General features: G+C 33.8%; 4 protein-coding genes and 1 pseudogene across 5 annotated transcripts in view; 2 read left to right on the plus strand and 3 right to left on the minus strand.

The window, feature by feature from the left end:
- The window catches only part of LOC120210247 (60S ribosomal protein L28-1-like), a 21,052-nt gene continuing 4,072 nt past the window's right edge, over nt 1-16,980 (minus strand). Inside the window, exons 5-6 of the mRNA XM_039209013.1 lie at nt 6,307-6,309; nt 1-15 (exon numbers count right to left, since the gene is read on the minus strand). The gene's annotated coding sequence lies outside the window, so the exon portion shown is untranslated. The remainder of the gene's footprint in view (nt 16-6,306; nt 6,310-16,980) is intronic.
- On the minus strand, nt 2,616-4,810 carry LOC120210243 (IAA-amino acid hydrolase ILR1-like 4). The gene is given in 6 exon segments (XM_039209006.1): nt 2,616-2,852; nt 2,855-3,068; nt 3,173-3,301; nt 3,407-3,721; nt 4,139-4,264; nt 4,368-4,810. Coding segments are annotated over 6 exon segments (1,347 nt in total). The 5' UTR covers nt 4,740-4,810; the 3' UTR covers nt 2,616-2,661.
- Nucleotides 7,508-8,414, plus strand: LOC120210245 (jacalin-related lectin 19-like). Of its 2 annotated transcripts, none has more exons than XM_039209009.1 (3): nt 7,508-7,572; nt 7,665-7,874; nt 7,962-8,414. In XM_039209009.1, exons 1-3 carry the CDS (start codon nt 7,570-7,572, stop codon nt 8,280-8,282), a joined length of 534 nt encoding a protein of 177 aa, XP_039064940.1. In that variant the 5' UTR covers nt 7,508-7,569; the 3' UTR covers nt 8,283-8,414. The 2 variants fall into 2 exon arrangements, with proteins under 2 accessions (XP_039064940.1, XP_039064939.1); XM_039209008.1 differs by having other exon boundaries at nt 7,542-7,573; nt 7,660-7,874.
- Nucleotides 9,139-10,085, minus strand: LOC120210244 (ESCRT-related protein CHMP1B-like). The gene is made up of 2 exons (XM_039209007.1): nt 9,679-10,085; nt 9,139-9,531 (listed from the first exon to the last, which is right to left on the minus strand). The coding sequence occupies exons 1-2, from the start codon at nt 10,001-10,003 to the stop codon at nt 9,245-9,247; spliced, it is 612 nt and encodes a 203-aa protein (XP_039064938.1). The 5' UTR covers nt 10,004-10,085; the 3' UTR covers nt 9,139-9,244.
- The window catches only part of LOC120210248, a 21,983-nt pseudogene continuing 17,439 nt past the window's right edge, over nt 12,437-16,980 (plus strand).

Below are 16,980 nucleotides of genomic sequence, written 5' to 3' on the forward strand. Positions count from 1 at the left end.
TGGAACAACAAAATTCTTGTGTCTTCACATTCCCTTCCACGTCAAGCCGTGTTGTTCCTTACGTGCACTAAACCCATGTTCCCGTGCGAATCCCTTGTAAAAGTGCCAAGCTTGATCACGTGAACAGAAGAGCTGACCAACCAATCTGTCAGATTCATCAACATTATGTACTTCATGGCATTCCTCGGTTGGCTTAACATTGTCTACATCAGTATTATCCATGGCAAAAATTTTGTTGTGCAAGTTCAGTGCTCCAGGAGTTGATGGATATGTAAACGAAGGTTCATTTTGAACATGTTTCTGTCGTGCTGCTTTCAATAGGATGTGGCATTGGTAGTGGTAGTTAAAGGGTGGGTACAACATTAAATTCGCAGTACATATTTAGGTATGTACAATAACTACAAGTATATTATCATTTTAAATTCGCAGTACACTGTTAAAAAAATTGAAACATAAATTACATAAGTTTAAAAAAAAGTATCGATCCTTTTTATAAAAAGTATGGACACTTTCAATATAATAGGTAAACATATGATGTAATAGGTAGCCCTTATATAATGTAATAGGTATCGTTTATATAATGTAATAGGTAGTGGTTATATTTAGTAATTATAGGCGTCTAATGATTTATTTTTTACGTTACGATATATATTATTATTAAATTAAAAATTCTAAATATTATTTTATAAAATATCAAAACAATCAAATAATTTTTTGTGCAAATTAAATTATTAAATTAATATTGTAGGTGGAAAACATGAAACACTGTTAAAGTATCGATCCTTTTTATAAAAAGTATGGACACTTTCAATATAATATAATGTAATAGGTAAATTTGCAATGCTATCGGTATAAATATACCGGTTTACTTATAAAATAGGTAAATATAAGCGCTACCTATTACATTATATAAGCGCTACCTAGTATGTTATTGTACTTTATAATATTTCCGGTTAAATAATATAACATAACCGGTCTAAATTTTAACCGGTCACTTGTTTAACCGGTCACGCCGTATATTAGCCGTTTTTTAGGCGCCGCACCGCAGAACCACCCATCATCTGCACCTCACACATCATCTAGAACAAGAAGGAATATATTTACGAACGTTAAACAAATATATTCGCAAACTCTAAACGAATGAACATAAATATTTTCAAAAATAAATAAATAAAAACAAACAAACAAAATATTAAAAATTTAAACAAATATTAATTAAATACAAACACTTCAAAAAATAAATAAATATAATTTTATTAGTTAAAATTTATTAATTCACACCCTTAAAATGATCGACGGAATGAGAATGAATATTCATTCACACCCTTAAAATGACCCTGGAAGCGTAAATGATGACAAAAGCTTCAATTTTGGGCTTCACTTTTTATAGGCAAATATCATCATCGGCCTAACCCACTGGTACTGATTCCGTCGGTCAAAAAGAAGAAAAACAAAATATAATGGTGGAGGTCTATGATGCTTTCCAGGAGCATATACAACCAAAGATTAAAGTTGTGTTTACAGTTACGTTTTTTTTTTGTTGCGTTACATTTATTGTAGATAATATAAAAAGTATTATTACAAATATTTTGCATATAATAATCATATAATAACAATTTCAAATAGTGCCACTCTTAACTGTCATTATTGAAATAGTGGATCACAAACATTTGGAGACAAGTGTGTGGAATCTTGATAGTGGGGTTCTCTTGGCAGCCAACATCAACAATTTGTTTGACATTCTAATAGTTTAAACAATGAGTAGTGTGACTGAAAGTGAAGATGATGGAATAAAGCCAGGCAGTAGACATGATTGGAGAACCATGGTACGGTAGTTTCTAATACATTTAGTGACGTTGTTGAGACTATTGGTATTCAATTAAGTTGATTTAAAAAAATTAAATTAATTAAATTGACGAATTATATTTTAATATTTGAATCTTATTTAGAGTCTAGTTAATTTTTTTTATTTTTAAAATTTAATTATAAATAATTATAATATTATAATATAAATTGATCAAATTTAACTACTTTTCTGATCATATATATTTTATGATGTTATTAAATAAATCAAATGATACCCAAAATTATAAAATATTTTATAATTTAAATTTTTAAAGAATGAATTTTGGAGAAAAATATTGATGAGAGTATAAAAGAGTTGAGAAAAAGAAATTGAAAAAATAAATTATAGTAAAAAATAAATTGAATAAATCATAAAATTAAGAGATTAAATTATAAAAAATAAATTTATTGTTAAAATTAGAAATTGAAGGTACATAAATATTTGGAATTGAAGTTATATAAATATTTTATAATATTAGAGGAGCGATTCTAATTTGATCAAGTTGGGAGTTAATATTTTAATTAGTTGAATTAATAATTTCAAATTAACCGAGTTAACGAATCATATTTTATCATTTAAATTTTATTTGAAATTTTTAAAATCAAGTCTAATTTTACTCACTGACTAGTAGATTTTGCCTTAGCCACTAAAGAATAAATATTTAGTTTCACATTTTTTTACACGGATAATCTTGAAACAAATTCTCTAAAAAATAGAGATTTAATTATCACATTAATAAGTTTTATATTTCTTTTTTTTTTTAAAGAAAGAATCCTTCAATACAAGTGTAACTCCATTAAAACAGTAAAGAATCTTCACAGTTCATCATGTAAATTGCCTTGTGTGGAACGAAGTTTCAACTCTGCTTTAAGGAGATGGGTGGTAGCCAATGATGCATGAAGAGCAGCACCATAATGAAGAACATCTTCATTGATCATGAAGTGTGGCGTGTGGACTGAGCTGAGCTTTGGTCTGCTCTCATCTTGCATTCCAAGGAAAAAGAAATACCGGGAATCGCCTCTTGGTAAAATGCAAAATCCTCGGATCCCATCAATGGTTTCATGTCATTAACTTTGTCATTGCCAAGCATATCCCCCGCAACGTTCAGGAAATGCTCGTGCAAATCCTTATCATTGACCGTCGGAGGGAAAAAGGGTACCGGTTTATCGTGAAAATCGATGGTTGCATTGCACCTTTGCACGGCAGCTTGCCCTTTGATAACCTGTCAACTTGAGTAAATCAGGTTTCTGAGATAGTAAAACCACAACATATATGAACCTCTTTTGGAACTTTCAGTCATTCACAGAGCTTTTCTTGTCTATTTACCTCCTCGATCCGGTTCTTAAGTTGTACTAAACTCGCTTTCAAAAATGCTCGGAAGGTCCCTCCGATAGTAACGGAATCTGGAATAACATTGAAAGCACTGCCTCCTTGAAACTTTGCAACTGTCACCACCTACAAGGAAATAGTGTCGCAAAAAAGGACGCATTTGAAGAAAGGAGGCAAAAAGATGAGCCAAATCATTTCCTAATGTGCATAGAAAGCAAAGGACTAATGTACCTGGGAATCTAATGGATCAGCTTCGCGCGACACAAGATGTTGTAGGCTGACAATAACATTCGAGGCTGCCAAAATTGGGTCAATCGAATGTTGAGGAATCGCTGCGTGGCCTCCTCTTCCGCTTATTACAGCATTGAATATGCCGCTTCCAGCTAATAAAGAACCCGACTTGGAGGCCACTGTTCCGATCGGATTCTCATGCGTAACATGCAGTCCAAAGATTGCTTCGACATTGTTTAACACACCTTCATCTAACATCTTCTTTGCCCCTCCACCGCCTTCCTCTGCCGGTTGGAAAACAAGAACAACTGTGCCCTGATTAAGAAACAAAACCAAACAGCATCAAGTACCTCATAAGGGAAACATGGAAGCTAACAGGCCTAACACACTTGAAACCGTCGGAGCACAATGTGAAAATCAGTAGGCAAACTGATACCAACAACAGAATCACAGGCTAAATTGACAGTAAGCTATATTCTGCAGTCGGTTTATCGACGATTACTTCAGTTCGACTCGGAACATACTATAAGCATCAACAAGAGGCCTAAAAACCAAACTTAAAGGCTCAATGACATCGGTTTCTGATAAACAAATCAACAATCAAAATCTGCTTAGAGTGAAATGGCATTTGGTACCATTACTAATGCAAAATATGAGCAGCAGACAGATAATTTAATCATAAAACAAACGATTAAGCATAAAGTTTAGCAAGAGAAAATTAACACGACACACCTTCAACTCTTCAAAATGCTCTTTTAGTATTTTTGCAGCACCAAGAAGCATGGAAACATGAGCATCGTGCCCGCAAGCATGCATCTTTCCAGGAATTTTACTCTTGTGCTCCCAATCCACCTCTTCCTGCACATTTAAACAGCTCATTAATGGAAGTTATAGTTGATCAAAACTCAATGATGAACAACACTAACCCAGAAATATGTGAAAAACTGAAAAAATTTCAAACCTGAATAGGGAGAGCATCCATGTCTGCCCTTATAGCAACAAAAGGGGGTTTACCGGTCCCAACAAAGCCGACAACACCAGTGACTGAAACAGGGTAATTATAAGGAATACCCAGTTTATCCAATTCTGATCTGATCAACTTACTAGTCTCAAATTCCTCATACCCCAATTCAGGATTCTCGTGTATTTTCCTCCTGATTCCCACCATCCAATCAACGAGCTCCTTTCGTTTAGCGAAATTGAGAAACTTTTTAGGGATTTCAGACAACCCATTGGAAGAGCTTGAAGACGATGAAAAAACGACTATTGGATTAAGGAGATGAAGTATCAGAACCAAAGAGACCAACTTGGAGAAACCCATGCTTGTTTTCATGGAAAAAATCAAGCTTGAAAAAAGTTGATTGAAGAGATAGCGGAGGAAATGTCCAAACGCTCGCCACTCCAACTGTGCCCTTTGAGTTGTCTGCTTTATAAAAAAGCTGTAGACGACTTTATAGATAGAGAGTTGAAGTTATCGCCGGCCACAGCCTCTACACGTGCTTAATTGTCTTCATTGTTTCTGACATTTCTGGCGGTTGTAATAAGTAGCCCTAAAATCTTGGACAGTAAACAAGGAAGCACGTTTTTTTAACGGACAGTTTCGTCGAAGTGTAAGAGGTGCTGCGTCGTTTGTTCATCTAAATTATGCATTAGAGATTAATGTTAAGCAATATTATACTTCTTTTTCTAAATCCAATGATAAAATTAAATTAAATTTAAGATTTCAACTCGATAATTATCATTGATTTTAATAAAATTATGATACGAACTAAAAATAATTTAAATTATATCTCTTATTTAAGTTAAATATTTTAAAAAAATTGTCAAATTAAATACGTAAACTACGTAAGAGATATAACTTTATACTTATTTTTTTTAATTAAATCTAAAATTATTAATAACTATTCACGATTTTAATTCATTTATTTTAAATATAATATATAAGATTTTTTTATCAAAACTATTAATAATCCACGACGATGATTTTAACAATTATAATAAAAGTATTCTATTATCTTAATTATTTCATTTCTCTGATTCTTTTTTGGTAATAAATCTCTAAATGAAGAAAAATTATGCCACATATGTTGTATAACGAAACACACCATGAATATGATTATACTGAAACATATCACTAATTAAATTATTCTTATTAAGTAAATATTAAAAGGGTAAATTATAAGTTTAGTACTTAAATTATCACTTTTGTTTGTTTTAGTGCCTAAACTTTATTTTTTTCAAAATAATATCTAATGTTTAGTTTAAATTACAATTTGATACCACCATATATTGATTTGTCATGACATGTCAATTTTTCTAATTATTTTTTAATTTCCACATCCCTTTATCTTTTGGTACTTTTAAATTTTTTTTTGGAAGAAATTATTTTTGCTGCCAAAATAAATTGAACCTAGAATACTTGCATGAGATGTAAGGCACTTAACCATTGAATTAAGCCACCCATTTAAGTTAATTTTCGCCACATTTTTTATTTAACTTATATGACAGTATCACTACAAAATAAATATTTTTCGATGATAATAAGATTGGAATATGATACATTTTATATTAATGACTAAAAGTTTAGCCACTCAATTATAGTGTGAATCTTTCTTTATTATACTGAATTTAATACTTATATTATATCCTCCATCAATATTGGTGTTAAATTTTCAACAACGGTGTATCAAATTGTTATTTTAACTAAATATTAAATATGATTTTAAAAAATAAAATAAAATTTAGATATTAAAATTAAATAAAAGTGATAATTTATATATTAAACGAATAATTTATAATTGATAATATATTCGGACAAATCACATATACATCCCTAAATGAACGGTCTTTGTCAATGGGTGTACATGATGTGTTTGGCCGAAATTCTAGGGACCTCAAACGCAAGGACATCTACGGTTACCAAACTGGATAAACATGTTGGGAAACGTGCCCTCTGAAATTATTTCAACTTTTGAAATCTACTCGTATCTTAAAAGTTGACCCCCAATTCATTCACATGCTTGAATTCATTAACACAATTGCCGTGCAATTCTAATTATTACATCAAATAGTGATGTTTTTATTGAACGCTAATTATTAGATTGATCATTCATTATGTTTAAGTTGACAATTGCACTTTAAATTTTCAATCATTAGATATTCAAATATTTTTATATCTGGTATATTCGAATTCAAGACCTTTAATGATTATAATATTTTTTATGTTTTGAAATAATGCAAACAACTTATCGTGAAATTCGTCGAGATTTGATGAAGGTAAGCTTGATTTTGAACCACCAAAACCAGAAAGTAAACCAAGATTCCATGAGGAAGATGATCGTACCACATGAGCAGTTCGATTACTAAAGTCTCTGAAACTTGTCGCCTTCTCCGATTAGGTATCTTCCTTTCCAACTTTCTTGTCATTGTTTATGAAGAATATTGCCATTGTCAACAGAAACTCTAACCTCTACCACCCAAACTTTTTTTAATCTCTTAGGAACTCAATGTGAAATTTAACAGTATAATTTACTTTATAAAAATTTATTTTGCGAGAAAAAAAAAATGAATATGTGATGGATGTTAACATGTTCCATGTATGTAACTCATATGTACTTGGGATATTTCTTAAAGGTTGAATTTTCTCTTCTTCGCTCGTGTTTTTTTGTCATTCTATTTCTTTTTCTTCGATTTGATATTTTTTTTATTACAATTTTATTCAATTTCGTTGGCTGAATTACTTTTTATTCAAATTGAATTATTTGACTCGATATGTATTTATAAAAATGTTATTTTTTTTGTTAGTATAATCATTGGTATTCGATTAATCCAAATCTGGTAATATTAAAGGTTTATCCCTTCCGATTTAATTTTCTTTGTTCTCAACCTTAATATCTGAAATTCTGATCAAAGACTAATATTCCATCCCGTTAAACCAATTGAGAATTAATTCTGGAAATGTTTATTGACGAACCAGAAAAAAGGCAAAAGCATTATTCCCAATTCTCGGAAAGTGCTGGAACTGGCATCTGATTCCAGTTTCTTTCGATATTAGCACCACTTATTTTCCACTACAAACTAAATCTTCTTTGTTTACATCGAAGATCAAACCTCATTGTTTAATCCCAATTCAGCATCTTGTCTTCCAACTTCGGCTGGTTCATATGGTGAGAAAATCCTAAATAACTTTGTGCTTTTCTCCTTGCTTGGCTTCTTAGATAATTGGACATATAGTTAACTTTGCATATGGAACTATCAGTCGAGCAGTAAGAAAAAGATGAGTGTGATGGTAGGACCATGGGGAGGAAATGGTGGAACTGCTTGGGACGATGGGATTTATCACGGCGTAAGAGAAATCACACTCGTTTACGATCGCTGCATCGACTCGATTAAAGTGATTTACGATAAGAATGGTAAGCCTGTTACGGCAGAGAAACACGGCGGTGTAGGAGGAAGCAAGACAGCTGAGGTTAGCCTAAGAACCTTTTTTTTTCGTTTTTTTTCTTTTGATGTGTTATACTCGTTATAATCATTGATTGTTTAAATTGCTATCTAGATTAAGGTGAAATTTCCTGAAGAATTCTTAATCAGTGTAACTGGTCATTACTGTCCTGTGGTTCATGGTGGTAGCCCCGTGATTCGATCACTCACGTTTAAGAGTAACCGAAGAACGTTTGGTCCGTACGGAGTTGAAGAAGGGTCACCATTCTCTTTCTCCGTAGAGGGAGGACGAATCTCGGGGTTCAACGGGAGAAGCGGATGGTATCTTGATTCGGTCGGTTTCCGTCTGTCTCGTGTTCAGTCTCCTAAACTCTTTCAGAAGGTGCAGAAAGGATTTCAAAGGCTTACCAGTAGTGTCTCAAAAGCCTCTGCCTAGCCTTGGAGGATTGTCAAAAATCCCCTTCCCTTTAATGCAAAGAGAATAAAAGTCCAGACCATTATATATATATATATACATGTATATTGGATTCTGTTGTCTTTGGCATGCTATTTGATGTTAGTAAAGAAATGGATTAGTGTTTAGCAAGTTTTTTTTCCATGGAAATGAGCAAATTAAGATCAAAGATCCTAACTCTTTGAGTTCCATAATTATCAACATTAAGCATTAACCTAATCCATAGACTTGATGAACAATAAATGATTGAATCACTTCTCAACCCTCACAATCACAAGAATCAAAACATTCTTTGACCATAGGATTAAAGCCAGAAACACCAATACCAACCTCCCTACCAATGCATTCACACAGATCAAATCATCTCATATACCACATTCTTACAGGAATTTAGAGGAAAATCTAAAGTCAAAACTCACACTTAAGGCATCAACTCATTTATAGGGAACAAGCACGACATATGACATCGGAAAACATAGCCTGAATAAGCAAGATTTACACAGAACAAGATCTTTGAGCATCATTGAACTGCATTCAACCGTTGTTTCAACAGCATTTACCTAATCCATTCACTTGATGAATAAATGATCGAACCACAACCTTCAGAAGCATAAATGCCTTCTTTAATCATGCGATTAAGCTGAAACATCTTGGCCGGAAGCATCAACAACAAACTAGCAAACCTCTCTACCAATGCATTCGCAAACACTAAATCATCCCACATGCCTACATTCACACAGGAATTTCGGGCAAATTTTACAGTGGAAGTTCACACAGAAGGCAACAGCTCATTTATATGAAACAAGCACAAGACGAAACAATCGAAAGAGGAACCCAATTCAGTAATTATATACACATACAACTAGATCTTTAAGCATAAATAATAATCCTAAATATCAGTCTTATCACAAGCGCATTCAAATGGATTCCGCCCCTTAATATTTTTAACCTCTAGCCTTAAGCTCTGCAAGCCGGCTCGACAAATCGTCCTCGTCAACCTTCTCCTGCGTCTTGGTCGGCACGGCATGAGCAGCAGGCTGTGGCAACCCAACAGAGACCTCCAACCCATAATCATCAGCCACTTGTTGCATCAAGCTGTTGACCTCACCTTCTGGCGTGGACAATGAAGTAGAGCCGGACATAGCACTCTCCATAAACTCTGCCTGGACCTCCATATTCACAAATTGCTTCTCGAATTTATCCATTGTCTCCGACATTTTCTGCAAATTGCCTGCATCATACAAAAAAAACCCCTTAAACTTTACCATTTTGATATCAAAATAAAATTTATTTTAAAAAATGAAAGCAATGCTAACAAATCCATAGCGTATTATTTCATATAAATACTTAAAAATTGAAACTTTGAATGATAAATTACCGGTGGCCAGGGAAGATTCGAGAGACTTGACGATGTTACCCATGGACTTGTTGATAGTGGTCATCTTAGCCTGGGTATCGAGCCTGGCGACCACAGCATCGAGTCGGGAAGCGAGACGAAGGTAGTTCATCTGCTCAGTGCGCTTACGGATAGCGTTCTCAGCGTAGATCCGAGCGCCGTCCATGTTTCCTTTCTCGATCGCCTTCTTCACTTTCAATTTCTCGGATTTCTCTTCCTTCTCGCACTTCTTGGCCTGGCGTTGCAGCGATTTGGAGGTGAATTTCAGGTCCATGATCTGGTTCAAGAGCTTCTCAGTATTTCCCATGGGTGGAGTCCTTTGAATGTTCGCAGAGAAGTTTTGAACTTGAGAGAATTTTGGTAATTTTGTGTGTTTTGATTCTTGCCTTCGACTTCTTTTTCGTCAAATTTGTTTATGCTTTGGATCAACAAAAAAAAAAAAAAAAACCAACGAAGGTTGAAAGGCAGGGTGGGCTCAACTTCACATGCAATTTTTGGGCCTTCAAATTTCAACCAAATAAATCTGTAATTAGAGAATAATTCAAATAAACTAGTACAATATACATTTAAAAAAACCATAAACTCAGTTTAAAAAGCTTAATCAAATAATAAGTGTCCATTTTTTATTTTAAGTGTTTAAAATATTTTTCGCTTAAATAGGTATTTATTTTTTATGTTAACATTCTAACTATTTGATTCATTACAATCATTAAAAAATTATTAACCACTCAAAACGAATACGTGTTGACTAACCGTTAGATACTCTCAAACTTATAATTATGATTTTTAAAAAAATATCTCTAAACTTGTAAAAAAATTATAAAATCTCTAATTCCAATCCCCTTATTCAAATCTAATTATCATATGTGCATAAATACATCATACAAAGTCTATAAATTTAAATTAATATTTAATTAACTGATCGCATTAAATTCAATCAAATTTTAAATATAACATAAAAGTTTACAATAAAATAAAAATGAAAAAAATAACAAAATATTACTGAGGTAGACTTTTAAGAACAGTTATATAAAATAATCAAGTTAAGCTCACGTTATGGATTCTTTTTTTCCACTCTCGGAAATTGATATGTGAGCATGTGATGACTGATGCAAAAGTGGATTAGTTATTGGATAATCTGCAGTGCATTAGATATTCAAACATGTGATACGTTGACCTCGTCATTATTCAAAAAAAAAATTTAAAAATTTAAGAATAGAATTATAAAATTTTATTATATAAAATTGAATTATTAATAAAAAATATAAAAATATACTTACATTATATAAAAAATTAAAATATTTAAGAACACAACAACTATCTCAATATCCCCACGGCCAATCACTGAAACTATATACATTCAATATTACAAATCTACGGACTCCAATATTATAACTTCTAATATTAGAAGCCTTCAACACTGTATGCCTTCGACTTGATGTCATATGTCTCTGACTTCATACAAGTCCGAAAATATTATTTTTTGTTTAATATATATTTTTTACTTAACATTTTCTTTTTATAGATTTGTATGACAGCTAAAAATATAAGACAATAATTACATTATTCAAATTATCTAACCATTTCAGAATCAGATAAATAAACAAAATAAGTTGCCAAAAATTCAAATAAAGGAGATAAATCTCATGATAAATTTGAACTCATTATCAGTAGGTTGAATTCAATGTTGGAGGTTTTGGAAAGGGATGTGTTTCCTGGTGAAACTTGTAGTTCATTCATATGCTCTATTACCAACTTGAGTTCATTCTCAAACGAAACGAAGCAAACCAAACCGATCCCCTACTTCCTGGAAAGTTCCTGCTGTCTATTTCCTACAACTTGGAATTGCAAATACACTCCTTTTGTACTTGTAATTTCTTAAGGCTCTGCTAAGTGGGGTTGTTCCAAGGTATATTATTTATTTCTGAGCTCTACAATTTTTTCACAAATTTGTCCTATATATCTGCTGTGAGGTATTGTCTTTTCCGAAAGCAATATCTATTTACCAGATATGAATGCTCTGCAACTCGGTTAAAAGAACACGCATCATTGCTGCCGTCAATATCCAAAAACTAAGGTGACAAGAGAATGATGATGTATGAATCTCAAAAATCACTTTCGTGAACCCAATCTTCAACACCGTATGCAGCTAATTGCAGCAACCGGACAGCACAAAATAATAGACTGGAAAATCAGCCAAGTGGCGATAAGGATATTTTTCTCTGGTTTTTACAGATACAGAAACCAAGAACATAAACAAGCATAAAGGGCCGTGCCTTTCATGGTTGGCATTGCTTAGTTCATCGTTAGATTCATTATATGGTCGTGCCTTTAGAGGATTACGTACTTCCAAACCGGACTCACCCAAAATACAAACAAACAAAAGCTAAAGTGACAAGTCACGTATGACGTGGCGGTTTCTTGTTAAAGCATCCTATCTGTCTCTCTCTGTCTTCAGCTTGAATCTTTTTCCCCAATAGCCGACTACATAGATTTATCCTATGCTATGTACCAATATGTATACATGTAGTTTTCTTCTATGTATATGTGCCTAGTTTTTTTAACAAAAGAAAGAAAAAATTGCTTCTTGAATAGGGTATTTAGAGCTAAAGAGACAGCCACCCACTTCACCCCCCCCCCCCCCACACTCTCATCTGTTGCTTTATTAATTAGGGTAAAAAGGTAGAAAATAGTAACCAATTTAGGCCTTATCTCAGTATTGGGAGAAAATTATTGTCCTTTGAAAGCATTAACCTTTTCGTTGATCCCAAAGGAAATAAACCTTTAGGTTGGTTTGCCTCGAAGTAGACACCTTTTTCTCTTTGATTAGAGAGACCGATTTGCCCTTTTGAGTTGACACTTAGACCCCATTTTTTTTAGTCATTACAACGAAAGTAAAGATTTCACCTTTCGTTACTTTCGAATGCAGGTCGATGGCAGGAAGGGATCCTAAATAGGTTGCTTTTTTAAACCTCATTGGTTCTTTTGAGCTACAGGGTCTAGATTCAGGTGGTGCTTCTCTTTCTTTTTGAATTTGGGCCCTGGAAAATGAATGGGATTGAAGAAGAAGACCCTATTGTTTACGAGATTGCTGTGGTGGTTCCCAGAAGGAACCTCAAATTAGAAAACGAGGGTTATGATTGTGTTGAGGTTCTTGTCAATGAGTTCGGAAATGTGGGTTTTATCGTTGAAAGAGTTCTTGGCCTCCATGATGAATTTATCAAGGTTTGATTTCTTTCTTTCTTTCCTTTTTCTTTCAAGTTTGAACATTTTCTACTTTGTCCCATGGAATCATTTGTCCTTTTCCGTATTGTGTTTTCTTGAAAATATCTTCATTAATAGTTTGTCTCCATCTGCTGGTTGTTGAGGTTAATCTACAATTAATCAAAAAAATGAGGTTAATCTACAATGATCATAGAAGATGTACAAAGTTTGCCTTTGGCTCCTGCCAAGTGTTTTAGCATCTGTGTTGAACATGCAAATATGTCGTAATTTACATTTTTATCAACAAAAATTTCCTTTTATGCAATCCTGGTTTTTATGGGAAAGTTTATTGTATCCTAGTTAATGTTAATGGTTTCCTTCAATGAAAGGAAACTCCATGGTCTTAATTACTTAAGGTTCCTTGCTAGAAAAATGGGATGCATTTAATTGAGGACCACCCCTCCAACCCTCATTTTCCCCTGAGAAGTATAAAAAGATCATTACAAATTTGCTTGGTAGAGCTGGATTAAACATGTTTTTTTTACAATGTATAATGTTATTTTTAAAGTTGAATTTATTGCCTATTATGCTTTATTGCTCAATTTAGTTTGTTGTCGAAATTCATTCTTGAATCTTTAGTGACTGGGAATGGTATATAAAGTAATCTTGAGTTAAGTTGCTTTCTTTCAGCTGGCAGCACCATTAGAGACTTTGGGAATAGTAGCAGCCAGGCTGCATATGAAGAAGACCACTCATATTGGTAATAATTCTCTGGCTTAGATATTGATGGTTCAACGGTTTCTTTTACTTCCTTCAATCCGATTATACACTTTGTTTGCTGAAAATAGCTAATGAAGCTCTGCACTTCAGGAGTTGATTTACCATTTGAGTGGGAAGAGATTGAAGCTTTCATGCGGCAACCTGATGGCTCGTTGTTCAGTTGGTGTGAACGTTTCCAGTGCTACCGTCACTTGATACATGAAACTGTGAGTTATTTAATGTACTCCCATCTTACTTTTCCATTTCTTGATTAACATTACTTCTTTATGAGACATTTAGTCTACATTTACAGGTCTTCATTGGGAGGCAGTAAAAATTAACTTTGTATGGCTTCTTTATCTATCGGCACCTCTTTGTTTATGTTGAACTTTATTTTACAGTGCTTCTCCTTTTCGTTGCAGTCAAATTCAAATACAAATGCATGTTCCTCAATGAGATGCAATCTCTATTGAATTTTATGCTATTTTACTCAACTATCAGCTCATGTTTGAAATGAGCAATGGTTGTAGGTTGTCTTCTGTATTTTAGTTGTTTTAAGCGGCCAGTGCATATGATGGGATCAATTCGGATATCTACTGTTTTGATATTCTCTATATAGTGAAAATTGTTCCCTTCTGGAAGGATGTTTTGTGCCGTAGTGTATGTAAAGAAGTCTTCGAATCTGCTATTACTCTCCGAATACCAGTAACCAGATGGAATATTTACAGGTTAATAAGAAGAACTCAGACATAACTTTAAAATTTGATGGAAAAGAGATCCAATGGGAACCTGGGGAATCATTACTGCAGAGGTTGGAACTTGAAGGAATTGTTAAACAAGTTTTCCCTTTACATGGTATTCATTGTTACGTTTACTAGCAAATTTCCTACGGTTCTGATGGCCTATAAGTGCTGAAGTACAATAAATGTTGCCTGTAGATGAAACAAAGAGGAAGAAACTACTTCGGAGTTGGGCATTAAATTGGTGGGACTTGACAGCTCAACCAATTGATGAGATATATGTTTATTACGGGACTAAGGTAATTATAGATTCATGCTAGCAGCATCTTGCATATTGTTTTTTGCTGTAGTTAGTCTATTGCTTAATCAAGGAATTTTTGCATGGTAGATTGCAGTTTATTTTGCCTTTCTTGGAATGTATACACGTTGGATGATTTTTCCAGCTGCATTTGGTCTTATCTTGCATTTTATTGATTTCGGGTAAGCGTCGCCTTTCCTTCTTCTCGTTAGTTGAACTGCTTCATCCTTGGTTTTAATTTAGTTTCTTGGGTGTATTGATTTATCCAGATCTTTAAAATTACTAGTATTCCCTGCTTTCTTCATAAGCATAGTATTGTGGGCAGTATTGTTTTTCCAGTTCTGGAAACGTAAAAACTCTGCACTTTCAGCCAGGTAAAATGATATCATATTAATAGAAAACCACCTTTCTAAATAACAATTTTGTTTCTTCAGCTTTTCTTATTTAGTTCTCTCTCTCTCTCTGCCGGGGTCGTTTAGGTGGCATCTTAATTTTTCTGTCGGAGCAAGCCATGGATATAAATTATCAGGGAGGGAGTGGAACTGCCTACAGCCTCCCATGGAACTTGTAAAAGATTCGGGAATAGATAAAACAAAAGAGAAAGAAGATTTGCAAAGATACGAATGGTTTGGTTATCTCAGACGATTCAGGAATGATGTTATCGTTATTTTGAGTATCATTTGCCTTCAATTGCCTTTTGAGTTGGCTTATGCTCATCTCTATGAGGTCATCGAGTCTGATATCGTGAAGTAAGATCCTAAGTCTTTCCTTTCTTTTAACTGTAATTGCTGTTTTGGGAGTTCTTTTCCTTCTATAGTATTTAAATCACACGGTTTCTAACTTTATGTGTTTTGGTGTCAGGTTCGGTTTAACTGCAGTTTATCTTCTGGCTATTCAGTACTTCACAAAGATCGGGGGGAAGCTATCAATCCGACTCATCAAGCATGAAAACAATGAAAGCACTGAATATCAAGCTGACAGCTTGGTCTACAAAGTACGATTAGGAAGTAATACGTCAATTTAGTTTTCCCTTTTTCCATGTCGAGAAGTTTTTTTTTGACGGATAATAGTTATGTTTCAGGTGTTTGGTCTTTATTTTATGCAATCATATATTGGGGTTTTTTATCATGCTCTTTTACATCGCAACTTAATGACCCTTCGCCAAGTATTGATCCAGCGTCTCATTCTTTACGAGGTAAAGACGACTATTGTTTTTCGTTGCTTTGTACTAATACCTTGCAACATCTTGGACTCAAATGGTTTTGAACTGCAAAATGTCATTAGGTGTTGGAAAATGTTTTGGAAAATTCTTTGCCGTATCTGAAGTACAACTATAAAAAGTTTAGAGCTGTTAGGTAAGATGTTCCGATTCTAATGCATAAGTTGACATTTCACTCTAATGCATCTCAGTGTACCACATAAGTTGACATTTCACTCTAATGCATCTTTATTATCAAGAAACAAGAAAAAACGCGAGAAAGGTTCAACTGGAAAGATACAATTTGCTACCAGAGTAGAGAAAGAGTACATGAAACCCACATACTCCGCAAGCATTTGTGAAGAACTGGAAGATGGGCTATTTGATGGTAATGTGCCAAATATGTTTTAAACTAATTGCACTTTCGGAAAGCAATTGGATGTATTACTTTGACTATAAAGCACCACCTGAGAAAAACATACGGGATGTAGATTTTTCTTCTTCTTAGTGAAAGTTTAAACCACGTGCAGATTTTTTGGAGTTGACACTACAGTTCGGAATGATCATGATGTTTGCCTGTGCGTTTCCCCTTGCATTGCATTCTCTGCCTTGGTATACAACGCTTTTAACAGTGCTTTCACGACTTGTGTTTTATGGTTTGATGTTGATTTCAGTTTTAATAATCTAAACTAAACTCGATAGTTTGATATATAGAACAACATTGCCGAAATGAGAACGGATGCCCTGAAGCTGCTTGTGATTTTGAGACGGCCTGTTCCACGAGCTGCTGCTACAATTGGGGCTTGGCTGAACATTTTTCAGGTATTTTCTTTTTACCTTAAGAAACTATGGTGCCAATACACCTGCTTTCAACACTAGCATATGGGATTTACTGATATCTTTTAACTTCAAATTTCAGTTCCTAATATTGATGTCGATATGCACCAATTCTGCACTCTTAGTATGGTTATACGATCAGGAAGGAAAATGGAAAATCGAGCCTGGCCTTGCAGCCATTCTCGTAATGGAACATGTTCTTCTATTGATTAAATTCGGATTCTCCCGCTTTGTTCCCGAGGTATCTC

Source organism: Hibiscus syriacus, unplaced genomic scaffold (assembly GCF_006381635.1).
Source record: "Hibiscus syriacus cultivar Baekdansim isolate YM2019G1 unplaced genomic scaffold, ASM638163v2 tig00109921_pilon, whole genome shotgun sequence".
Taxonomy (NCBI): Eukaryota; Viridiplantae; Streptophyta; class Magnoliopsida; order Malvales; family Malvaceae; genus Hibiscus; species Hibiscus syriacus.